This window comes from Oncorhynchus nerka, linkage group LG11 (assembly GCF_034236695.1).
Source record: "Oncorhynchus nerka isolate Pitt River linkage group LG11, Oner_Uvic_2.0, whole genome shotgun sequence".
NCBI classification, from domain to species: Eukaryota; Metazoa; Chordata; class Actinopteri; order Salmoniformes; family Salmonidae; genus Oncorhynchus; species Oncorhynchus nerka.
In genome coordinates, this window is record NC_088406.1 from 17,039,423 (window position 1) to 17,066,142 (window position 26,720).

Sequence of the window (26,720 nt, forward strand, 5' to 3'; positions counted from 1 at the left end):
TGAGTTAATATTCTATAAGAGGAACAGGAACTACACAATACTGTTGAGATAATATTCTATAAGAGGAACAGGGACTACACAATACTATTGAGTTAATATTCTATAAGAGGAACAGGAGCGCTATAATACTGTTGAGTTAATATTCTATAAGAGGAACAGGGACAACACAATACTGTTGGGTTAATATTCTATAAGAGGAACAGGGACTACACAATACTGTTGAGTTAATATTCTATAAGAGGAACAGGGACTACACAATACTGTTGAGTTAATATTCTATAAGAGGAACAGGGACAACACAATACTGCTGAGTTAATATTCTATAAGAGGAACAGGAGCGCTATAATACTGTAGAGTTAATATTCTATAAGAGGAACAGGGACAACAATACTATTGAGTTAATATTCTATAAGAGGAACAGGAGCGCTATAATACTGTTGAGTTAATATTCTATAAGAGGAACAGGAGCTCTATAATACTGTAGAGTTAATATTCTATAAGAGGAACAGGGACTACACAAAACTGTTGGGTTAATATTCTATAAGAGGAACAGGAGCCCCACAATACTGTTGAGTTAATATTCTATAAGAGGAACAGGAGCCCCACAATACTGTTGAGTTAATATTCTATAAGAGGAACAGGAACTACACAATACTGTTGAGTTAATATTCTATAAGAGGAACAGGGACTACACAATACTGTTGAGTTAATATTCTATAAGAGGAACAGGGACTACACAATACTGTTGAGTTAATATTCTATAAGAGGAACAGGGACTACACAATACTGTTGAGTTAATATTATATAAGAGGAACAGGGACTACACAATACTGTTGAGTTAATATTCTATAAGAGGAACAGGGACAACACAATACTGTTGAGTTAATATTCTATAAGAGGAACAGGAGCCCCACAATACTGTTGAGTTAATATTCTATAAGAGGAACAGGGACTACACAATACTGTTGAGTTAATATTCTATAAGAGGAACAGGGACTACACAATACTGTTGAGTTAATATTCTATAAGAGGAACAGGGACTACACAATACTGTTAATATTATATAAGAGGAACAGGGACTACACAATACTGTTGAGTTAATATTATATAAGAGGAACAGGGACTACACAATACTGTTGAGTTAATATTCTATAAGAGGAACAGGGACTACACAATACTGTTGAGTTAATATTCTATAAGAGGAACAGGGACTACACAATACTGTTGGGTTAATATTCTATAAGAGGAACAGGGACTACACAATACTGTTGGGTTAATATTCTATAAGAGGAACAGGGACTACACAATACTGTTGAGTTAATATTCTTTAAGAGGAACAGGGACTACACAATACTGTTGGGTTAATATTCTATAAGAGGAACAGGGACTACACAATCCTGTTGAGTTAATATTCTATAAGAGGAACAGGGACAACACAATACTGTTGAGTTAATATTCTATAAGAGGAACAGGGACAACACAATACTGTTGAGTTAATATTCTATAAGAGGAACAGGGACAAAACAATACTGTAGAGTTAATATTCTATAAGAGGAACAGGGACTACACAATACTGTTGAGTTAATATTATATAAGAGGAACAGGGACTACACAATACTGTTGAGATAATATTCTATAAGAGGAACAGGGACTACACAATACTGTTGAGTTAATATTCTATAAGAGGAACAGGGACTACACAATACTGTTGAGTTAATATTATATAAGAGGAACAGGGACTACACAATACTGTTGAGTTAATATTATATAAGAGGAACAGGGACTACACAATACTGTTGAGATAATATTCTATAAGAGGAACAGGGACTACACAATACTGTTGAGTTAATATTCTATAAGAGGAACAGGAGCGCTATAATACTGTTGAGTTAATATTCTATAAGAGGAACAGGAAGTCAAGCAGTAGGACATGAGGTGGTGGTACTCAGCTCCGGTGAGCTCCTTCCCAAGTCAAGTACTGACAAGACGGACAGAGGGACATGCACACACACACCAAGGGGTGATGATATACACCAATACACCTACGATCTGGGGTACCATGGCCCAGGCTGTCCAGATCGGCAGGGGCAGGAGGAGGTGGTCAGAGAGGTGGAATGACGGAGTAGGAGTAGGGGAACTAAATATAACCTCTTCGTATCCGTCCAGCGGACATCGTTAAGCTTCAGAAACAATGACCCTTCCCGCCCTCGCCTACACACACCAACTCACCCCGCCCACAGGCATACCACAAAACATACAGTATGTGAAAATGTGCTTACAGCAGACCCAACGTTCACACATCTTATCTACAACAGAACTAACAGTCTCTCTCTCTCTCTCTCTCGTTCATTCCCCAGGGCCCAGTGTGCTTCAGCAGAACCCCTAAAGCAGGCAGCCAGGGCCATTCCTGTGAGCACCAAGGACTCCTAGTCTGGAACACAGATAAAGAACATCACTGGTACACAGTGTCCCTCCCCGAGTCCCTGCTCTGGCACACTAGGCTCTGAGCCAGTATCCACTGAGCCAGTATCCACAATGCATCTCAGAGTAGAATAGCTGATCTAGGATCAGTTTGGGCTTTTCAAAAACACAATGACTAAGATTATATGGACACATCCTAGATCAGCACTCATGCTCTGAGATGTTTTGTGGGTACAGGCGCTGGCATGACCTGGCCCTGGCCAGAGAGAGGGTCTCTCCTTGGTTTTGCGACTCACAGGATAATGTATCTGCCGAGCAGCTCACAGGATAATGTATCTGCCGAGCAGCTCACAGGATAATGCATCTGCCGAGCAGCTCACAGGATAATGTATCTGCCGAGCAGCTCACAGGATAATGCATTTGCCAAGCAGCTCTGGAAGCTTCAGTTTCAGTGGGGTGCTATTGTGCATCTCTGGCAAGGGCCCAAATTAAAGTTCCCCAAGTGAACCGTCCATCTTGTCACATGTTTGCAGGCAGTGTGTTTTTAATAGCACACACCCCACCCACTGGCTAACAGGACTGAGTGAGTGAGTGAGTGTGTGTGTGTGTGTGTGTGTGTGTGTGTGTGTGTGTGTGTGTGTGTGTGTGTGTGTGTGTGTGTGTGAACTGGCATTCTTCCATCTCTAAAAGAGATCATGTTTAAATGTATAACTTTTTTGAAACAACTCCAACCAACTCTTTCACAAGTGTGAAACCACCCCAGCAAGTCTGTGGGAAAGACATAGCCGACTCCTTGAATTACAGAGGGATGAGAGATCTATTAGCATCACAGTCACATCCACTTCCCTTCCTGAATCACTCCTTACAATAACAAAATCACTGGGCCGAAGTCACTAATAGAAAACTACTGCAGCAACAGCTTCTTTCCGTGTCCTTGTCTCTGTACACAGCTACACTGTTCAACTGCTGCTAGCAGAACACAAATACACTCTCTCACACACTTATAAATCTCTCAGCGTCAGTAGGCTCAGCCTCTAGTTGCAAAAATATCAACACAAAACAGCACAAAGTGAAACTCAGTGGGGGAGGAGGGGCATGAGCATCAACACAGCACAGAGATCCTGAATAGGAGAGAAGGGCGAGGGGGGGCAGCGGAAGAGAAACAGAAAGGAAAACAGAGAGAAGAGGAGAGTCATTCTCACCTGTCCTGGCATGTCCAACAGGGCCATCCTCACTGGAGAGGAACGATAAACACACAGAGGAGGAGGAGAAAGGAACTAACGTTTCACTGAAAGAGGGAGGAGCCTGCCACAGGTGGGCGGAGAGAAGGAAGCACAGAACACTTTTAGAGACGTAGTGCGGGGTGTTGCTACTTCAGAAAGAGTAAAAGCAGACACTTCCTGCATTCTCTCTCTCCCTTTGTAAAGAGATTGAGATAGAAAGAGAGAAAGAGCAAGAGAGGGGTGGGTAGAGAGAGCGAGAGAGGGTTGGGTAGAGAGAAAGGTGGGTTGAGACAGCGCAAGAGAGAGAGAGAGAGACACTGTGTGTCACACACACACAACATACACTGAGTAGAATACCCTAGCTCGCACCAGACAAAGAGTCAATTTGGGCACCAGGCTGGGGAGTGAGGCCTTCTCTGCTTCCTTAATCTTTCTATCAGAGACCAGGCTGGGGAGTGAGGCCTTCTCTGCTTCCTTAATCTTTCTAACAGAGACCAGGCTGCACACACACACAAAGAGAGTTGGGTTACTGAATCACCAGTGAAACTGCAGTAGTAACTGATAACAGGTCCTCATGACCATTGATAGTAGGATATATACACTGTACAAAAGGACAGCTGCTATTTCTATGACAGACTGACCAGGTGAATCCAGGTGAAAGCTAATGATCCCTTATTGATGTCACTTGTTAAATCCACTTCAATCAGTGTAGGTGAAGGAGAGGAGACGGGTTAAAGAAGGATTTTTAAGCCTTGAGACAACAGAGACATGGATTGTGTATGAGTGCCATTCAGAGGGTGAATGGGCAAGACGGAATATTTAAGTCCCTTTGAACAGGGTATGATAGTAGGTGCCAGGAGCACCGGTTTGTGTCAAGAACTGCAAAGCTGCTGGGTTTTTCACACTCAACAGTTTCCTGTGTGTATCAAGAATGGTCTCCCATCCAAAGGACATCCAGCCAACTTCACAACTGTGGGAAGCATTGGAGTCAACATGGACCAGCATCCCTGTGGGACGCGTTAGACACCTTGTAGAGTCTATTCTCCGACGAATTGAGGCTGTTCTGAGGGCGGTGGAGGGGGTTCTTAATGTTATGTACACTCAGTGTAAACTAATACTGCCCATGGTTCTGTGAGATACACTCTCTCTGAGTAGCAGTAGGCGTAGACTGAGAGTGAGTCAGTGTACAGTAGGCCTTAGAGCACAATACCAAGTGCTGATGCAGCAGGGTCACAACCTTGTGGACAAAGTGTATATGATCAGGATATGGTATGTCATGAGGAAACTGACTTTGCCCTGTAGAGGGCGATGTTAACCATGGACAAACACTCTGAAAAAGAGAAGTGCCTCACAGCCAGAGATACTACTGTTCCTATGAAACCTCACTCTGACCACACACACACTTCAGAAAGGGAAGCAGTTTATCTGAGCCTGTTGGTTTAGATTGTGTCCAATAGAACAAACGACAGAAGTAGAACTCATTGGGAGCCAATCAGCGGCCCTCTTACCTCTGTGTGGGTGTGGTTCTGGAGGGCAAGACAGGAGGTCGATGTGGGATTGGAGCAGGACTATGAGGCTCTTTAGGGCCCGCCCCCACCACATAGACTTTAGGGGGGAGGGGAGGCACGCCTTGATCAGATGATGACTGGTCATATCGTTCAAATGAGGAGGAAGAGGAGGATGAGGATGAGGGGGAACCAGGGGAGGGCTTTCTTCCTCCCTCCCACACCTGCTGGGAGTGTCTGGCTGGTGGGTAGATAGCCAGAGGTGCAGGGCAGGGCCTGGGGTAGGGTAAGGTGAGGGGATTGGTGGTAAGGCTAGGAGGAGGTACAGTGATTGGGGTGTTTAAGTTGTTATGTTCAGATCTGGGTTTGGGTGCCGTGGGGGAGTTTTTAGGGGAGGTGGGGATGAAGCGTAGTGGGGGGCAGTTTGGAGTGCTGCGAGGTGGGATGGGGGGTAAAGGGGAGTCCTGGGCACTAGAATGGGGGGTGGTAGGGCTGGGGCTAGTGTTGGGACGAGGGTAAGTCTGGACACAGTCCAATGTCTCCACAGGGACAGAGCGGTACTTAGTTCTCTCCTTAGGGACTGGTCTCTGTGCAGGAACTGGTCTCTCTCCATCCCTCTCTCCTTCCCTGGACACTGATCTCTCCTTAGGGACTGGTCTCTGTGCAGGGACTGGTCTCTCTCCTCTGGACACTGGTCTCTGTGCAGGGACTGGTCTCTCTCCTCTGGACACTGGTCTCTGTGCAGGGACTGGTCTCTCTCCTCTGGACACTGGTCTCTGTGCAGGGACTGGTATCTCACTCCCCACAGGGCTGGGTCTGTCTGTGAACACTGCTCTCTCTTCCTCTCTCTGGTCTCCCTCTGCAGCCAGGTGTGTGTGTAGAGCGTCGGGCTCACTCTCTGGGTGTGTGTGAGTGTGTGTGTGAGTGTTTGTGTGGAGTGTTTTTTGCAGGCTGGCTAGGATGCGTTTGCGGTGTCCAGGCAATGTGATTCCAATCGTCTCCAGCTGATCCTGGGTCAGCCCTTGGCATTCCAACAGCGTTCCAAACCCCGCGTCCTGGAACACTGGGAAATACTGGTCCAGATGCAGCACACACAGCCACTCCCACACCGACACACACCCGTCCGCCTCAGACATCACCACAGTGTGTTTGAGTGGGTGTGTGTCTCTACGTGTATATATGTGTTCTTGTGTGTATGTATGTGTGTGTGTCCAGTCAGTGTTCAGATCAAACCTGTGGAAGAAACAGGAAGATATATTAGGAATTCAACCTTTATCAATAGAAGTGTACATCCAGTAAATACAATTAACTTATATTCCGTACAGAAACACACAACCCCACGGCAACCCCATAAAGAGGATGTTAGAAGACTACAGTGAGTAGAATCTTTGTTTGAAAATCAACAAGTTCCACCTCTTGGTCAATGAACACCACTGTAAAACACACTGTTGACACCAGAGCAAAAGCATTACTGTTGGCAAATTCTCTTCCTTCCTTTTCCCCTCTCTCTCTCACCTTCTCTAACCACAGATAAGAGACAACTGTCTCTAAACAGACCACAAAACACCCAACAGCTAGCACGCACACAGTATGCTCGCGCACACACACACACACACAGTATGCTCGCGCACACACACAGTATGCTCGCGCACACACACAGTATGCTCGCTCGCGCACACACACACAGTATGCGCGCTCGCGCACACACACACAGTATGCGCGCTCGCGCACACACACACAGTATGCGCGCACACACACACAGTATGCGCGCGCACACACACACAGTATGCGCGCGCGCACACACACAGTATGCGCGCACGCACACACACACACAGTATGCGCACACACACACACAGTATGCGCACACACACACACACACAGTATGCGCACACACACACACACAGTATGCACACACACACACACACAGTATGCACACACAGTATGCACACACACACACACACACACAGTATGCACACACACACACAGTATGAGAGAAGACGCTTATCTTATCTCCCTAAACTCTCTTACCGTCAGTGATCAGCAGATCTTAATCTATGGAGGTCGAGAACAGTGCTGTCCACTCTAAAAACACCCACCAGCTAAGATTTCTCTCCCTCTCTCTCTCATACATGAACTAAAGTAATAACTATCTGTTCCTCCTCTACTGGTGACTACAGTAGAGCCTCAGTAGTACAGCACGAGGACACTCTTCTCCTTTGCTAAATGACTGTAGTAAACGTTTACCCCATCTCATAGTTTCAAAAGTAACTCAAAAATTGGACAAGAGAACACTTTGTACAAGGATGTAGGAGCTGTGTGACACAAGACAGCAAACCTCACATATTACACAGACACACACATATTTATTTTCTAGTCACACATCAGCATAAGACCGACCTCATTAGTACCAGGCAGAAAACAGTCCAATAGTTGAACTATTTTATTCTGCAACCATAAAAAACCATTAGACCAGAAACAGACTGTGGGACAGAGGTGGTGTCACTGACCCGTCACAAGAGTCAACACACACAACTACCTGTACTTCTAAACCAGAGGGGTGGGTAGGTGCCTCTATGTGGAGGGACACACACAACTACCTGTACTTCTAAAACAGAGGGGTGGGTAGGTGCCTCTATGTGGAGGGGGACACACAACTACCTGTACTTCTAAAACAGAGGGGTGGGTAGGTGCCTCTATGTGGAGGGACACACACAACTACCTGTACTTCTAAACCAGAGGGGTGGGTAGGTGCCTCTATGTGGAGGGACACACACAACTACCTGTACTTCTAAAACAGAGGGGTGGGTAGGTGCCTCTATGTGGAGGGGGACACACAACTACCTGTACTTCTAAAACAGAGGGGTGGGTAGGTGCCTCTATGTGGAGGGACACACACAACTACCTGTACTTCTAAACCAGAGGGGTGGGTAGGTGCCTCTATGTGGAGGGACACACACAACTACCTGTACTTCTAAACCAGAGGGGTGGGTAGGTGCCTCTATGTGGAGGGACACACACAACTACCTGTACTTCTAAAACAGAGGGGTGGGTAGGTGCCTCTATGTGGAGGGACACACACAACTACCTGTACTTCTAAACCAGAGGGGTGGGTAGGTGCCTCTATGTGGAGGGGGACACACAACTACCTGTACTTCTAAACCAGAGGGGTGGGTAGGTGCCTCTATGTGAAGGGACACACACAACTACCTGTACTTCTAAAACAGAGGGGTGGGTAGGTGCCTCTATGTGGAGGGACACACACAACTACCTGTACTTCTAAACCAGAGGGGTGGGTAGGTGCCTCTATGTGGAGGGGGACACACAACTACCTGTACTTCTAAAACAGAGGGGTGGGTAGGTGCCTCTATGTGGAGGGACACACACAACTACCTGTACTTCTAAAACAGAGGGGTGGGTAGGTGCCTCTATGTGGAGGGGGACACACAACTACCTGTACTTCTAAAACAGAGGGGTGGGTAGGTGCCTCTATGTGGAGGGACACACACAACTACCTGTACTTCTAAAACAGAGGGGTGGGTAGGTGCCTCTATGTGGAGGGACACACACAACTACCTGTACTTCTAAAACAGAGGGGTGGGTAGGTGCCTCTATGTGAAGGGACACACACAACTACCTGTACTTCTAAAACAGAGGGGTGGGTAGGTGCCTCTATGTGAAGGGACACACACAACTACCTGTACTTCTAAAACAGAGGGGTGGGTAGGTGCCTCTATGTGAAGGGACACACACAACTACCTGTACTTCTAAACCAGAGGGGTGGGTAGGTGCCTCTATGTGGAGGGGGACACACAACTACCTGTACTTCTAAAACAGAGGGGTGGGTAGGTGCCTCTATGTGGAGGGACACACACAACTACCTGTACTTCTAAAACAGAGGGGTGGGTAGGTGCCTCTATGTGGAGGGACACACACAACTACCTGTACTTCTAAAACAGAGGGGTGGGTAGGTGCCTCTATGTGAAGGGACACACACAACTACCTGTACTTCTAAAACAGAGGGGTGGGTAGGTGCCTCTATGTGAAGGGACACACACAACTACCTGTACTTCTAAAACAGAGGGGTGGGTAGGTGCCTCTATGTGAAGGGACACACACAACTACCTGTACTTCTAAACCAGAGGGGTGGGTAGGTGCCTCTATGTGGAGGGGGACACACAACTACCTGTACTTCTAAAACAGAGGGGTGGGTAGGTGCCTCTATGTGGAGGGACACACACAACTACCTGTACTTCTAAACCAGAGGGGTGGGTAGGTGCCTCTATGTGGAGGGGGACACACAACCCGTGTCTATTTTGCATGTTAAATGGACACCATTTGGGAAAGTGTGAAGAAGGACATCAGTGTCTGTAAAATAAGTGCAAATCATTTCCTGTGGTATTTCCTGTCCTTCCTCTAACTGACAGGCCAGAGATCACAGAGCTCTCTCTCTCTCTCTCATTAAATACAAATGTGTCTTATCAATCTACATACAATACCACGTAATGAAAAGCGAAGACAGGTTTTTACAAAAAATTACATGTCTTCTCACTGTCAACTGCGTTTATTTTCAGCAAGCTTAACATGTGTAAATATTTGTAGGAACATACAGTGCCTTGCGAAAGTATTCGGCCCCCTTGAACTTTGCAACCTTTTGCCACATTTCAGGCTTCAAACATAAAGATATAAAACTGTATTTGTTTGTGAAGAATCAACAACAAGTGGGACACAATCATGTATTGGAACGACATTTATTGGATATTTCAAACTTTTTTAACAAATCAAAAACTGAAAAATTGGGCGTGCAAAATTATTCAGCCCCTTTACTTTCAGTGCAGCAAACTCTCTCCAGAAGTTCAGTGAGGATCTCTGAATGATCCAATGTTGACCTAAATTACTAATGATGATAAATACAATCCACCGGTGTGTAATCAAGTCTCCGTATAAATGCACCTGCACTGTGATAGTCTCAGAGAGCATCATGAAGAACAAGGAACACACCAGGCAGGTCCGAGATACTGTTGTGAAGAAGTTTAAAGCCGGATTTGGATACAAAAAGATTTCCCAAGCTTTAAACATCCCAAGGAGCACTGTGCAAGCGATAATATTGAAATGGAAGGAGTATCAGACCACTGCAAATCTACCGAGACCTGGCCGTCCCTCTAAACTTTCAGCTCTTACAAGGAGAAGACTGATCAGAGATGCAGCCAAGAGGCCCATGATCACTCTGGATGAACTGCAGAGATCTACAGCTGAGGTGGGAGACTCTGTCCATAGGACAACAATCAGTCGTATATTGCACAAATCTGGCCTTTATGGAAGAGTGGCAAGAAGAAAGCCATTTCTTAAAGATATCCATAAAAAGTGTCGTTTAAAGTTTGCCACAAGCCACCTGGGAGACACACCAAACATGTGGAAGAAGGTGCTCTGGTCAGATGAAACCAAAATTGAACTTTTTGGCAACAATGCAAAACGTTATGTTTGGCGTAAAAGCAACACAGCTCATCACCCTGACACACTATCCCCACTGTCAAACATGGTGTTGGCAGCATCATGGTTTGGGCCTGCTTTTCTTCGGCAGGGACAGGGAAGATGGTTAAAATTGATGGGAAGATGGATGGAGCCAAATACAGGACCATTCTGGAAGAAAACCTGATGGAGTCTGCAAAAGACCTGAGACTGGGACGGAGATTTGTCTTCCAACAAGACAATGATCCAAAACATAAAGCAAAATCTACAATGGAATGGTTCAAAAATAAACATATCCAGGTGTTAGAATGGCCAAGTCAAAGTCCAGACCTGAATCCAATCGAGAATCTGTGGAAAGAACTGAAAACTGCTGTTCACAAATGCTCTCCATCCAACCTCACTGAGCTCGAGCTGTTTTGCAAGGAGGAATGGGAAAAAATGTCAGTCTCTCGATGTGCAAAACTGATAGAGACATACCCCAAGCGACTTACAGCTGTAATCGCAGCAAAAGGTGGCGCTACAAAGTATTAACTTAAGGGGGCTGAATAATTTTGCACGCCCAATATTTCAGTTTTTGATTTGTTAAAAAAGTTTGAAATATCCAATAAATGTCGTTCCACTTCATGATTGTGTCCCACTTGTTGATTCTTCACAAAAAAATACAGTTTTATTCCTTTATGTTTGAAGCCTGAAATGTGGCAAAAGGTCGCAAAGTTCAAGGGGGCCGAATACTTTCGCAAGGCACTGTAACAAGATTCAACAACTGAGACATAAACTGAACAAGTTCCGCAGACATGTGACTAACAGAAATGGAATAATGTGTCCCTGAACAAAGGGGGGGGGTCAAAATCAAAAGTAACAGTCAATGCAGCTGGTGGCCACACCAGATACTAAGTACTGCAGTGCATCTCCTCCTCATGGACTGCACCAGACTGCACCAGATTTGCCAGCTCTTGCTGTGAGATGTTACCCCAATCGTCCACCCTCGCCCTTCGATCTAACAGGTCCCAGGCGTGCTCAATGGGATTGAGATCCGGACTCTTCGCTGGCCATTGCAGAACACTGACATTCCTGTCTTGCAGGAAATCACGCACAGAACGAGCAGTATGGCTGGTGGCATTGTCATGCTGGAGGGTCATGTCAGGATGAGCCTGCAGGAAGGGTACTACATGAGGGAGGAGGATGTCTTCCCTGTAACGCACAGCGTTGAGATTGCCTGCAATGACAACAAGCTCAGTCCAATGATGCTGTGACACAGCACCCCAGACCATGACGGACCCTCCACCAAACAAATCGATCACGCTCCAGAGTACAGGCCTCAGTGTAACGCTCATTCCTTCGATGATAAACTTTACTTCCGGGTTGGAGCGAGCCGGTCGCATCCGCGCTTCGGTCTGCAGGTTGTATAACTTTTTCATTACATTTCATTACATTTCATTATAGTACAACGGTCTGATTTGTCTAATCTTAGCAATTTCTTCTTAGCTAGCTACATAGTCGTCGTTGTATCAAAGATAATTGCGTAATTATCGTATTTCGTCGTCTCCTATCTGCCCAACACGTTCACCGTCTACCGTAGCACTGTAGTAACTATCACACTCAACTGAACGACTTGATTAGTGTAGTGTTAGCTAGCTACATAGTTGTCTTTGCTGTCTTCGTATCCAAGATAATTGTGTAGTTAGAGTGTGTAGTCTTAGAGTGATTATCTTAATTTACCGAGGTTAGCTAGCCAGCTATTTTGTCGTCCTTAACGTAGGAGACACTCCTACCTAGCCAATAGCCAGCCAACGTCTACTGAATAGAACTTTCGCATTCCGGTCGCATTCCGCTTCGCTCCACAGGTAGTATGACATTTTCATTTCATTTCATTACAGTCCCAACGGTGTGATTTGTTTGATCGTAGCTAGCTACATAGCTAGCTACATAGCCGTCTTTGTTTCAAAGATAATTGTGTAGTCTAGAGCGATTTTCTAGGTTAGCTAGCCAGCTATTGTCGTTCTCCTAACGCAACGTAACGTAACCAACACTGCTAGCTAGCCAGCTAGCCCCGAAAAGCAGCATTGTAGAAACTTCACACTCAACGGAACGACTTGATTAGGGTAGTGTCAACAACACAGCTAGCCTACCTCAGCAGTACTGTATCATTTTAATCATTTTAGTCAATTAGATTCTTGCTACGTAAGCTTAACTTTCTGAACATTCGAGACGTGTAGTCCACTTGTCATTCCAATCTCCTCTGCATTAGCGTAGCCTCTTCTCTAGCCTGTCAACTATGTGTCTGTCTATCCCTGTTCTCTCCTCTCTGCACAGACCATACAAACGCTCCACACCGCATGGCCGCGGCCACCCTAATCTGGTGGTCCCAGAGCGCACGACCCACGTGGAGTTCCAGGTCTCCGGTAGCCTCTGGAACTGCCGATCTGCGGCCAACAAGGCAGAGTTCATCTCAGCCTATGCCTCATTCCAGTCCCTCGACTTCTTGGCTCTGACGGAAACATGGATCACCACAGACAACACCGCTACTCCTACTGCTCTCTCTTCGTCCGCCCACGTGCTCTCGCACACCCCGAGAGCTTCTGGTCAGCGGGGTGGTGGCACCGGGATCCTCATCTCTCCCAAGTGGTCATTCTCTCTTTCTCCCCTTACCCATCTGTCTATCGCCTCCTTTGAATTCCATGCTGTCACAGTTACCAGCCCTTTCAAGCTTAACATCCTTATCATTTATCGCCCTCCAGGTTCCCTCGGAGAGTTCATCAATGAGCTTGATGCCTTGATAAGCTCCTTTCCTGAGGACGGCTCACCTCTCACAGTTCTGGGCGACTTTAACCTCCCCACGTCTACCTTTGACTCATTCCTCTCTGCCTCCTTCTTTCCACTCCTCTCCTCTTTTGACCTCACCCTCTCACCTTCCCCCCTACTCACAAGGCAGGCAATACGCTCGACCTCATCTTTACTAGATGCTGTTCCTCCACTAACCTCATTGCAACTCCCTCCAAGTCTCCGACCACTACCTTGTAACCTTTTCCCTCTCGCTCTCATCCAACACTTCCCACACTGCCCCTACTCGGATGGTATCGCGCCGTCCCAACCTTCGCTCTCTCTCCCCCGCTACTCTCTCCTCTTCCATCCTATCATCTCTTCCCTCTGCTCAAACCTTCTCCAACCTATCTCCTGTTTCTGCCTCCTCAACCCTCCTCTCCTCCCTTTCTGCATCCTTTGACTCTCTATGTCCCCTATCCTCCAGGCCGGCTCGGTCCTCCCCTCCCGCTCCGTGGCTCGACGACTCATTGCGAGCTCACAGAACAGGGCTCCGGGCAGCCGAGCGGAAATGGAGGAAAACTCGCCTCCCTGCGGACCTGGCATCCTTTCACTCCCTCCTCTCTACATTTTCCTCCTCTGTCTCTGCTGCTAAAGCCACTTTCTACCACTCTAAATTCCAAGCATCTGCCTCTAACCCTAGGAAGCTCTTTGCCACCTTCTCCTCCCTCTTGAATCCTCCTCCCCCTCCCCCTCCTCCCTCTCTGCAGATGACTTCGTCAACCATTTTGAAAAGAAGGTCGACGACATCCGATCCTCGTTTGCTAAGTCAAACGACACCGCTGGTTCTGCTCACACTGCCCTACCCTGTGCTCTGACCTCTTTCTCCCCTCTCTCACCAGATGACATCTCGCGTCTTGTGACGGCCGGTCGCCCAACAACCTGCCCGCTTGACCCTATCCCCTCCTCTCTTCTCCAGACCATCTCCGGTGACCTTCTCCCTTACCTCACCTCGCTCATCAACTCATCCCTGACCGCTGGCTACGTCCCTTCCGTCTTCAAGAGAGTGAGAGTTGCACCCCTTCTGAAAAAACCTACACTCGATCCCTCCGATGTCAACAACTACAGACCAGTATCCCTTCTTTCTTTTCTCTCCAAAACTCTTGAACGTGCCGTCCTTGGCCAGCTCTCCCGCTATCTCTCTCAGAATGACCTTCTTGATCCAAATCAGTCAGGTTTCAAGACTAGTCATTCAACTGAGACTGCTCTTCTCTGTATCACGGAGGCGCTCCGCACTGCTAAAGCTAACTCTCTCTCCTCTGCTCTCATCCTTCTAGACCTATCGGCTGCCTTCGATACTGTGAACCATCAGATCCTCCTCTCCACCCTCTCCGAGTTGGGCATCTCCGGCGCGGCCCACGCTTGGATTGCGTCCTACCTGACAGGTCGCTCCTACCAGGTGGCGTGGCGAGAATCCGTCTCCTCACCACGTGCTCTCACCACTGGTGTCCCCCACGGCTCTGTTCTAGGCCCTCTCCTATTCTCGCTATACACCAAGTCACTTGGCTCTGTCATAACCTCACATGGTCTCTCCTATCATTGCTATGCAGACGACACACAATTAATCTTCTCCTTTCCCCCTTCTGACGACCAGGTGGCGAATCGCATCTCTGCATGTCTGGCAGACATATCAGTGTGGATGACGGATCATCACCTCAAGCTGAACCTCGGCAAGACGGAGCTGCTCTTCCTCCCGGGGAAGGACTGCCCGTTCCATGATCTCGCCATCACGGTTGACAACTCCATTGTGTCCTCGTCCCAGAGCGCTAAGAACCTTGGCGTGATCCTGGACAACACCCTGTCGTTCTCAAATAACATCAAGGCGGTGGCCCGTTCCTGTAGGTTCATGCTCTACAACATCCGCAGAGTACGACCCTGCCTCACACAGGAAGCGGCGCAGGTCCTAATCCAGGCACTTGTCATCTCCCGTCTGGATTACTGCAACTCGCTGTTGGCTGGGCTCCCTGCCTGTGCCATTAAACCCCTACAACTCATCCAGAACGCCGCAGCCCGTCTGGTGTTCAACCTTCCCAAGTTCTCTCACGTCACCCCGCTCCTCCGCTCTCTCCACTGGCTTCCAGTTGAAGCTCGCATCCGCTACAAGACCATGGTGCTTGCCTACGGAGCTGTGAGGGGAACGGCACCTCAGTACCTCCAGGCTCTGATCAGGCCCTACACCCAAACAAGGGCACTGCGTTCATCCACCTCTGGCCTGCTCGCCTCCCTACCACTGAGGAAGTACAGTTCCCGCTCAGCCCAGTCAAAACTGTTCGCTGCTCTGGCCCCCCAATGGTGGAACAAACTCCCTCACGACGCCAGGACAGCGGAGTCAATCACCACCTTCCGGAGACACCTGAAACCCCACCTCTTTAAGGAATACCTAGGATAGGATAAAGTAATCTTTCTCACCCCCTTAAAAGACCTAGATGCACTATTGTAAAGTGGCTGTTCCACTGGATGTCATAAGGTGAAAGCACCAATTTGTAAGTCGCTCTGGATAAGAGCGTCTGCTAAATGACTTAAATGTAAATGTAAATGATAAACATGAATCTGACCATCACCCCTGGTGAGACAAAACCGCGACTCGTCAGTGAAGAGCACTTTTTGCCAGTCCTGTCTGGTCCAGCGACAGGGGTTTGTGCAGGGTAGCCTAGTGGTTAGAGAGTTGGACTAGTAACCGGAAGGTTGCAAGTTCAAACCCCCGAGCTGACAAGGTACAAATCTGTCGTTCTGCCCCTGAACAGGCAGTTAACCCACTGTTCCTAGGCCGTCATTGAAAATAAGAATTTGTTCTTAACTGACTTGCCTAGTTAAATAAAGGTAAAATAAAAGGTAAAATAAATTAAATTAAAATAAAAAAGTCTGAGAACTGATGTGCGTTCCTGGTGTAACTCAGGCAGTAGTTGTTGCCATCCTGTACCTGTCCCGCAGGTGTGATATTCAGATGTCCCGATCCTTACACGTGGTCTGCCACTGCGAGGACGATCAGCTGTCCGTCCTGTCTCCCTGTAGCGCTGTCTTTGGCATCTCACAGTACGGACTACAGGTCGACCGATTAATCGGAATGGCTGATTAATTAGGGACGATTTCAAGTTTTCATAACAATCGGAAATCTGCATTTTTGGGCGCCTATTTTTTATACCTTTATTTAACTAGGCAAGTCAGTTAAGAACACATTCTTATTTTCAATGACAGCCTAGGAACAGTACTGCCGTGTTCCGGGGCAGAACAACAGATTTTCACCATGTCAGCTCGGGGGGATCTAATCTTGCAACCTTACAGTTAACTCGTCCAACGCTCTAACCACCTGCCTCTCATTGCACTCCATGAGGAACCTGCCTGTTACGCGAATGCAGCAGAAGGCAAGTTAAGTTGCTAGCTAGCATTAAACTTATCTTATAAAAAACAAACAATCAATCATAATCACTAGTTATAACTACACATGGTTGATGACATTACTAGTTTATCTAGTGTGTCCTGTGTTGCATATAAATCGATGCAACGCTGGGGGATGATTTAACAAAAGCGCATTTGTGAAAAAAGCACAATCGTTGACGACTGTACCTAACCATAAACACCAATGCCTTTCTTTAAATCAATACACAGAAGTATATATTTTTAAACCTGCATATTTAGCTAAAAGAAATCCAGGTTAGCAGGCAATATTAACCAGGTGAAATTGTGTAATTTCTCATGCGTTCATTGCACGAAGAGTCAGGGTATATGCAACAGTTTGGGCTGCCTGGCTCATTGCAAACTAATTTGCCAGAATTTTACGTAATTATGACATAACATTGAAGGTTGTGCAATGTAACAAGAATATTTTGACTTAGGGATGCCACCCGTTAGATAAAATACCGAACGGTTCCGTATTTCACTGAAATAATAAATGTTTTGTTTTCGAAATTATAGTTTCCGGATTCGACCATATTAATGACTAAAGGCTCATATTTCTGTGTGTTATTATGTTATAATTAAGTCACTGATTTGATAGAGCAGTCTGACTGAGCGATGGTAGGCAGCAGCAGGCTCGTAAGCATTCATTCAAACAGCACTTTTGTGCGTTTTGCCAGCAGCTCTTCACAAGCACAGCGCTGTTTATGACTTCAAGCCTATCAGCCTAATGGCTGGTGTAACCGATGTGAAATGGCTAGCTAGTTAGCTGGATGTGCGCTAATAGCGTTTCAAACGTCACTCGCTCTGAGACTTGGAGTAGTTATTACCCTTGCTCTGCAAGGGCCTCGGCTTTTGTGGAGCGATGGGTAACTCTGCTTCGAGTGTGGCTGTTGTCGATGTGTTCCTGGTTCGAGCCCAGGTAGGGGCGAGGAGAGGGACGGAAGCTATGCTGTTACACTGGCAATACTAAAGTGCCTATAAGAACATCCAATAGTCAAAGGTTAATGAAAAACAAATCGTATAGATAGAAATAGTCCTAAAAATACTATAACTACAACCTAAAATCTCTTACCTTGGAATATTGAAGTCTCATGTTAAAAGGAACCACCAACTTTCATATGTTCTCATGTTCTGAGCAAGGAACTCAAACGTTAACTTTTTTTACATGGCACATATTGCACTTTTACTTCTCCAACACTTTGTTTTTGCATTATTTAAACATGTTTCATTATTTATTTGAGGCTAAATAGATTTGTATGTATTATATTAAGTTAAAATAAGTGTTCTTTCAATATTGTTGTAATTGTCATTATTACAAATACCGATTAATCGGTATCGGCTTTTTTGGTCCTCCAATAATCGGTATCGGCGTTGAAAGAAATCATACTCGGTCGACCTCTAGGACGGACATTGCAATTTACTGCCCTAGCCACATCTGCAGTCCTCACGCTTCCTTACAGCATGCCTAAGGCACATTCACGCAGATGAGCGTGAGTCAGTAGAAAGGCCTCTTTAGTGTCCTAAGTTTTCAGAACTGTGACCTTAATTACCTACCGTCTGTAAGCGGTTAGTGTCTTAACGACCGTTCCACAGGTGCAAGTTCATGAATTGTTTATGGTTAATTGAACTAGCATGGGAAACAGTGTTTAAACCCTTTACAATGAAGATCTGTGAAGTTCTGTTTTTTTACGAATTATCTTTGAAAGACAAGGTCCTGAAAAATGGACGTTTCTTTTTTTAGCTGTGTTAATATATAAAAAAACTTTATTTAGATAAGTATTCAAACCCTTTGCATTGAGACTAGAAATGTAGTTTAGGTGCATCTTGTTTCCAATGATCATCCTTGAGATGCTTCTACAACTTGATTGGAGTCCAGGCACACACCTATCTATATAAGGTCCCACAGTTGACAGTGCATGTCAGAGCAAAAACTAAGCAATGAGGTCGAAGTAATTTTCCGTAGAGCTCCGAGACAGGATCGTGTCGAGCGTGGCTACTTTAAAGGATCTAAAATAATATATTTTGATTTGTTTTACACTTTCTTGGTTACCACATGATTCCATGTGTGTTATTTCATGGTTTTGACATCTTCACTATAATTCTACAATGTAGAAAATAGTTTTAAAAAATAAAGAAAAACCCTTGAATGAGTAGGTGTGTCCAACTTCTGACTGGTACTGCATACAATGTGTTCATCTTCTGTCTATTTCTGCCATCTTCCCCTTTCACTCCTTCAAGCATGAATGACTTAGTTTCTCTTGTCTTCTCTTTCTAAGCATATACTGTACATCTATATTTCCAGAATGTCCATCTATCACTGTGTCCATCTTGGAACAGGGTGGAGGTGCCTCTATTAGATGTAATATGGTAGTCATGAGATTGAACTGTGAGGTTGCTATCGGTCTATTTGAACTAATTGGTTATTTCTGTTCATTTATTGCTGGTGTTAATTGATTGCAGGTGTGATTGTGACCATCGCCTCTTAAAATGTCTGCATTTCTGAGAGCCAAGAGGAAGGGAAAGGACAGAACTGCTGCTGTCTCCAAGTCCCACACCAAACTTGATATTTGCTGTGCCTGAGCTACACTACTTAAACTGCATGTACTGGAGACACTGAAACTGTAACCCTTTTTGGATTGCCACTCTGAGTCTGCTGGCCCCTACAGCTTATTTGAACCTTCTTGTAATAAACTGCATTTTTGATGATCCTGTGTTGTGTGCATTCCATAGTGGTACCCAGTTCAGGTCTCTATTGACCCTGCCCTACAACCTGTGGAGGCTAAACCATCTCTCTCTCCAGGCTGGTTATAACCATGTTTCTATACTGCAGCAACAACGAGGCATTCTGTTACCTGGGCAACAGAAAACAAAAACAGACACACAGAGTAAAGGGGCCAGGGGGATTCATATGGACAGGACAGAGCTGTGATTTTAGACACCGATTAAGAGAGTTACCTGACACATCTTTGACATTCTTTAAGGGAAGTAAGAGATTGTGTGGGTGTCAAGCTTCACATCCCCTTTCAAGTACACATAAAACACACAATGCCAGAGTTAAACTCAAGTTCTTTATAAGCTGCCCTCTCAGAAAGGGCTGTGAGCTACTGTTGAGTCTCCCCGCCTTATCTCAATATGAGCTACTGTTGAGTCTCCCCACCTTATCTCAATATGAGCTACTGTTGAGTCTCCCCACCTTATCTCAATATGAGCTACTGTTGAGTCTCCCCGCCTTATCTCAATATGAGCTACTGTTGAGTCTCCCCACCTTATCTCAATATGAGCTACTGTTGAGTCTCCCCACCTTATCTCAATATGAGCTACTGTTGAGTCTCCCCACCTTATCTCAATATGAGCTACTGTTGAATCTCAATATGAGCTACTGTTGAGTCTCCCACCTTATCTCAATATGAGCTACTGTTGAGTCTCCCCGCCTTATCTCAAAATGAGCTACTCATCTCAATATGAGCTACTGTTGAGTCTCCCCGCCTTATCTCAATATGAGCTACTGTTGAGTCTCCCCACCTTATCTCAATATGAGCTACTGTTGAGTCTCCCCACCTTATCTCAAAATGAGCTACTGCTTTATCCTCAACTACCTTCTCTTTCGCTCATACTCTTTTTCTCTGCATTGTAACACCTCTGTTTCACACCACAGGTTGCCTGTTTAGCAAACTAAATAAAAGAAACGCCTGACTCTTCTCACACACACAGACATCTCCAGTCACTCATCTCGGGGCCTCACAGACAGACAGAGGTGTAAACATGCTGACTCAGCCAACGACCTCAAAGAGCCACTGAGATCAAACCACACACATACACAATATCTAGGCTATTTCTGTCTCCTTCTAGCTCCCCTTCACTCTCCTCCATCCTCTCTGTCTCATGAAAAGAGATAAACATACAAAATGGTACTACAGATATAGGGTCATCATCCAAAAGGTCACCATCCCAATATGGTCAAATCAGACAAGACGCTATAAGAGACGTGAAACGGGAAGCTTTAAAAGAAAATGTATCTCTGACCCATTGTGATTACTGAGTATGGTGGGGTACTTTGTTAGTCAGCAGCCACTAGCTGTGACATCAGTGCCAGTCAGCCAAAATAATTTAGATTTATACAAAAACACACACATATATACGACGACAAGCTCAGCGCTGGGATTAAAAGACTGTGTAAGGAAAGTACACAACACAGTCTGGACAGATCTTTTCGAAGTCCAGGGAGGGATGGGGAGCAGCCAGGTCAATCCAGACGCAAGGTGATATTCAATAATGAAAAAAAAAACATCCATAGTTACATATATCGTATGGTTTTGACAATATCGCAATATATTTTTGCACTAGTTGGCTGTACCTCCATCAAAATTCCAATATTTTTTCCTTCATATCTTATTCTCCATCTTCTTTTTAAATATGTAGACCATTTGTTTTCAGCACTTCTATTTCCATGACTGGCTCTCAAGGTTCTCTCTTATTCCTCTGCAGCAGACCTATGGTGAACAATATGTTGGAACATCGAATCGCAATAAAATCACAGTATCTGTATTTATTATGGATCCCCATTAGCTGCTGCCAAGGCATCTGACAAAGGCACCTGACCAAGGCACCTGACCAAGGCACCTGACCAAGGCACCTGACCAAGGCACCTGACCAAGGCACCTGACCAAGGCACCTGACCAAGGCATCTGACCAAGGCATCTGACCAAGGCATCTGACCAAGGCACCTGACCAAGGCACCTGACCAAGGCATCTGACCAAGGCATCTGACCAAGGCACCTGACCAAGGCATCTGACCAAGGCACCTGACCAAGGCATCTGACCAAGGCACCTGACCAAGGCACCTGACCAAGGCACCTGACCAAGGCACCTGACCAAGGCACCTGACCAAGGCACCTGACCAAGGCACCTGACCAAGGCACCTGACCAAGGCACCTGACCACACGATTGAACAGTAGTCCTGTTGCGACAAAACTAGGGCCATTAGGACCTGCCTTGTTGATAGTGCTGTTAAGAAGGTAGAAACAGGGCCAGTAGGACCTGCCTTGTTGATAGTGCTGTTAAGAAGGTAGAGCAATGCTTTATTATGGACAGAGTTCTCCCCATCTTAGCTACTGTTGTATCAATATGTTTTGACCATGACAGTTTACAATCCAGGGTTACTCCAAGCAGTTTAGTCACCTCAACTTGCTCAATTTCCACATTATTCATTGCACAATTTAGTTGAGGTTTAGGGTTTGGTGAATGATTTGTTCCAAATACAATGCTTTTAGTTTTTGAAAATATTTAGGACTAATGTATTCCTTGCCACCCTTTCTGAAACTAACTGCAGCTCTTTGTAAAGTGTTGCAGTTATTTTAGTCACTGTAGTAGCTGACGTGTATAGTGTTGAGTCAGTCACATACATAGATGGCATGTCGTTAGTAAAGATTGAAAAAAGTAAGGGGCCTAGACAGCTGCCCTGGGGACTTCCTGATTGTACCTGGATTAGGCTTCCATTAAAGAACACCCTCTGTTAGACAGGTAACACTGGGACACTGTAAAGTCCATGGAGAATAAGAACACCTCCTCACAGCTGCCCACTGCACTGAGGATAGGAAACTATAAATCCACTATAATTGAACATTTCAATAAGCATTTTTCTACGGCTGGCCATGCTTTCCACCTGGCTACCCCTACCCCGGTCAACAGCACTGTACCCCCCACAGCAACTCGCCCAAGCATTCCGCCACAGGGTTCAATTCTTGGACCGACTCTCTTCTCTGTATACATCAATGAGGTCGCTCTTGCTGCTGGTGAGTCTCTGATCCACCTCTACGCAGACGACACCATTCTGTATACTTCCGGCCCTTCTTTGGACACTGTTAACAACCCTCCAGGCAAGCTTCAATGCCATACAACTCTCCTTCCGTGGCCTCCAATTGCTCTTAAATACAAGTAAAACTAAATGCATGCTCTTCAACCGATCGCTACCTGCACCTACCCGCCTGTCCAACATCACTAATCTGGACGGCTCTGACTTACGTGGACAACAACAAATACGTAGGTGTCTGGTTAGACTGTAAACTCTCCTTCCAGACCCATATCAAACATCTCCAATCCAAAGTTAAATCTAGAATTGGCTTCCTATTTCGCAACAAAGCATCCTTCACTCATGCTGCCAAACATACCCTTGTAAAACTGACCATCCTACCAATCCTCGACTTTGGCGATGTCATTTACAAAATAGCCTCCAATACCCTACTCAACAAATTGGATGCAGTCTATCACAGTGCAATCCGTTTTGTCACCAAAGCCCCATATACTACCCACCATTGCGACCTGTACACTCTCGTTGGCTGGCCCTCGCTTCATACTCGTCGCCAAACCCACTGGCTCCAGGTCATCTACAAGACCCTGCTAGGTAAAGTCCCCCCTTATCTCAGCTCGCTGGTCACCATAGCAGCACCCACCTGTAGCAATCGCTCCAGCAGGTATATCTCTCTGGTCACCCCCAAAACCAATTATTCCTTTAGCCGCCTCTCCTTCCAGTTCTCTGCTGCCAATGACTGGAACAAACTACAAAAATCTCTGAAACTGGAAACACTTATCTCCCTCACTAGCTATAAGCACCAGCTGTCAGAGCAGCTCACAGATTACTGCATCTGTACATAGCCCATCTATAATTTAGCCCAAACAACTACCTCTTCCCATACTGTATTTATTTATTTTGCTCCTTTGCACCCCATTATTTATATTTCTACATTGCACATTCTTCCACTGCAAATCTGTTTTACTTGCTATATTGTATTTACTTCGCCACCATGCCTTTACCTCCCTTATCTTACCTAATTTGCTAACATCCTATATAGACTTATTTTTCTACTGTACAGTGCCTTGCGAAAGTATTCGGCCCCCTTGAACTTTGCGACCTTTTGCCACATTTCAGGCTTCAAACATTATGATATAAAACTGTATTTTTTTGTGAAGAATCAACAACAAGTGGGACACAATCATGAAGTGGAACGACATTTATTGGATATTTCAAACTTTTTTAACAAATCAAAAACTGAAAAATTGGGCGTGCAAAATTATTCAGCCCCTTTACTTTCAGTGCAGCAAACTCTCTCCAGAAGTTCAGTGAGGATCTCTGAATGATCCAATGTTGACCTAAATGACTAATGATGATAAATACAATTCACCTGTGTGTAATCAAGTCTCCGTATAAATGCACCTGCACTGTGATAGTCTCAGAGGTCCGTTAAAAGCGCAGAGAGCATCATGAAGAACAAGGAACACACCAGGCAGGTCCGAAATACTGTTGTGAAGAAGTTTAAAGCCGGATTTGGATACAAAAAGATTTCCCAAGCTTTAAATATCCCAAGGAGCACTGTGCAAGCGATAATATTGAAATGGAAGGAGTATCAGACCACTGCAAATCTACCGAGACCTGGCCGTCCCTCTAAACTTTCAGCTCTTACAAGGAGAAGACTGATCAGAGATGCAGCCAAGAGGCCCATGATCACTCTGGATGAACTGCAGAGATCTACAGCTGAGGTGGGAGACTCTGTCCATAGGACAACAATCAGTCGTATATTGCACAAATCTGGCCTTTATGGAAGAGTGGCAAGAAGAAAGCCATTTCTTAAAGATATCCATAAAAAGTGTCGTTTAAAGTTTGCCACAAGCCACCTGGGAGACACACCAAACATGTGGAAGAAGGTGCTCTGGTCAGATGAAACCAAAATGGAACTTTTTGGCAACAATGCAAAACGTTATGTTTGGCGTAAAAGCAACACCCTGAACACACCATCCCCACTGTCAAACATGGTGGTGGCAGCATCATGGTTTGGGCCTGCTTTTCTTCGGCAGGGACAGGGAAGATGGTTAAAATTGATGGGAAGATGGATGGAGCCAAATACAGGACCATTCTGGAAGAAAACCTGATGGAGTCTGCAAAAGACCTGAGACTGGGACGGAGATTTGTCTTCCAACAAGACAATGATCCAAAACATAAAGCAAAATCTACAATGGAATGGTTCAAAAATAAACATATCCAGGTGTTAGAATGGCCAAGTCAAAGTCCAGACCTGAATCCAATCGAGAATCTGTGGAAAGAACTGAAAACTGCTGTTCACAAATGCTCTCCATCCAACCTCACTGAGCTCGAGCTGTTTTGCAAGGAGGAATGGGAAAAAATGTCAGTCTCTCGATGTGCAAAACTGATAGAGACATACCCCAAGCGACTTACAGCTGTAATCGCAGCAAAAGGTGGCGCTACAAAGTATTAACTTAAGGGGGCTGAATAATTTTGCACGCCCAATATTTCAGTTTTTGATTTGTTAAAAAAGTTTGAAATATCCAATAAATGTCGTTCCACTTCATGATTGTGTCCCACTTGTTGATTCTTCACAAAAAAATACAGTTTTATTCCTTTAGGTTTGAAGCCTGAAATGTGGCAAAAGGTCAAAAAGTTCAAGGGGGCCAAATACTTTCGCAAGGCACTGTATGTTTGTTTTACTCCATGTGTAACTCTGTGTTGTTGTATGTGTCGAACTGCTTTGCTTTATCTTGGCCAGGTCACAATTGTAAATGAGAACTTGTCCTCAACTTGCCTACCTGGTTAAATAAAGGTTAAATAAAATAAAAAATCAAATAAATACATTTACGGTCAACCAAAGGCGAAAGGCCTCCTGCAGGGATGGGGACTGGGATAAAAAAATGTATTAAATAAAAAATATAGGACAAAACACACATCACGACGAAACAACACAACCCTACATAAAGAGAGACCTAAGACAACAATTTAGCATGGCAGCAACACAAGAAAACACATCATGATAGTAACACCACATGACAACAACATGGCAGCAGCCCAACATGGTAGCAGCACAAAACATGGTACAAACATTATTGGGCACAGACAACAGCACAAAGGTAAGAAGCAGCCACCACTGTCAGTGAAAGTGTCCATGACTTTGAATGTAGAGATGGAGATAAAACTGTCCAGTTTGAGTGTTTTTTGCAGCTCGTTCCAGTCACTAGCTGCAGTGAACTGAAAAGAGGAGCAACCCAGGGACATGTGTGCTTTGGGGACTTTTAACAGAATGTGACTGGCAGAACGGGTGTTGTATGTGGAGGATGAGGGCTGCAGTAGATATCTCAGATAGGGGGAAGGGGGGAGTGAGGCCTAAGAGGATTTTATAAATAAGCTTCAACCAGTGGGTCTTGCGACGGGTATACAGAGATGACCAGTTAACAGAAGAGTATAGAGTGCAGTGATGTGTCTTATAAGGAGCATTGGTGGCAAAGCTGATGGCCGATCGGTAAAGAACATCTAGCTGCTCGAGAACACCCTTACCTGCCGATCTATAAATTATGTCTCCGTAATCTAGCATGGGTAGGATGGTCATGTGAATCAGGGTTAGTTTGGCAGCTGTGGTGAAAGAGGAGTGATTACAATAGCGATTACGATAGAGGAAACCAAGTCTAGGTTTAACTTTAACCTGCAGCTTTGATATGTGCTGAGAGAAGGACAGTATACCGTCTAGCCATCCTCCCAAGTATTTATATGAGGTGACTACCTCAAACTCTAAACCCTCAGAGGTCGTAATCACACCGGGGGGGAGAGGGGCATTCTTCTTACCAAACCACATAACCACTGTTTTGGAGGTGTTCAGAACAAGGTTAAGGGCAGAGAAAGCTTGTTGGACACTAAGAAAGCTTTGTTGTAGAATATTTAAAACACAACATCCGGGGAGGGGCCAGCTGAGTATATCTGCATATAAATGAATGAGGGAGCATCCTACTGCCTGAGCTATGTTGTTGATGTAAATTGAGAAGAGTGTGGGGCCTAGGATCGAGCCTTGTGGTACTCCCTTGGTGACAGGTAGTGGCTGAGTCAGCAGATGTT

At 45.4% G+C, this 26,720-nt stretch overlaps 1 protein-coding gene across 7 annotated transcripts in view; it reads right to left on the bottom strand.

Annotated features, from left to right (window-relative positions):
• Positions 1-26,720, bottom strand: part of LOC115125746 (arf-GAP with Rho-GAP domain, ANK repeat and PH domain-containing protein 1-like) — a 183,461-nt gene that overhangs the window by 147,543 nt on the left and 9,198 nt on the right. For all 7 annotated transcript variants that reach the window (XM_065024262.1, XM_065024259.1, XM_065024261.1 and 4 more), the window contains exon 2: positions 5,153-6,382. In XM_065024262.1, coding sequence (XP_064880334.1) covers positions 5,153-6,285 — 1,133 coding nt within the window. In that variant the 5' untranslated portion in view covers positions 6,286-6,382. The remainder of the gene's footprint in view (positions 1-5,152; positions 6,383-26,720) is intronic.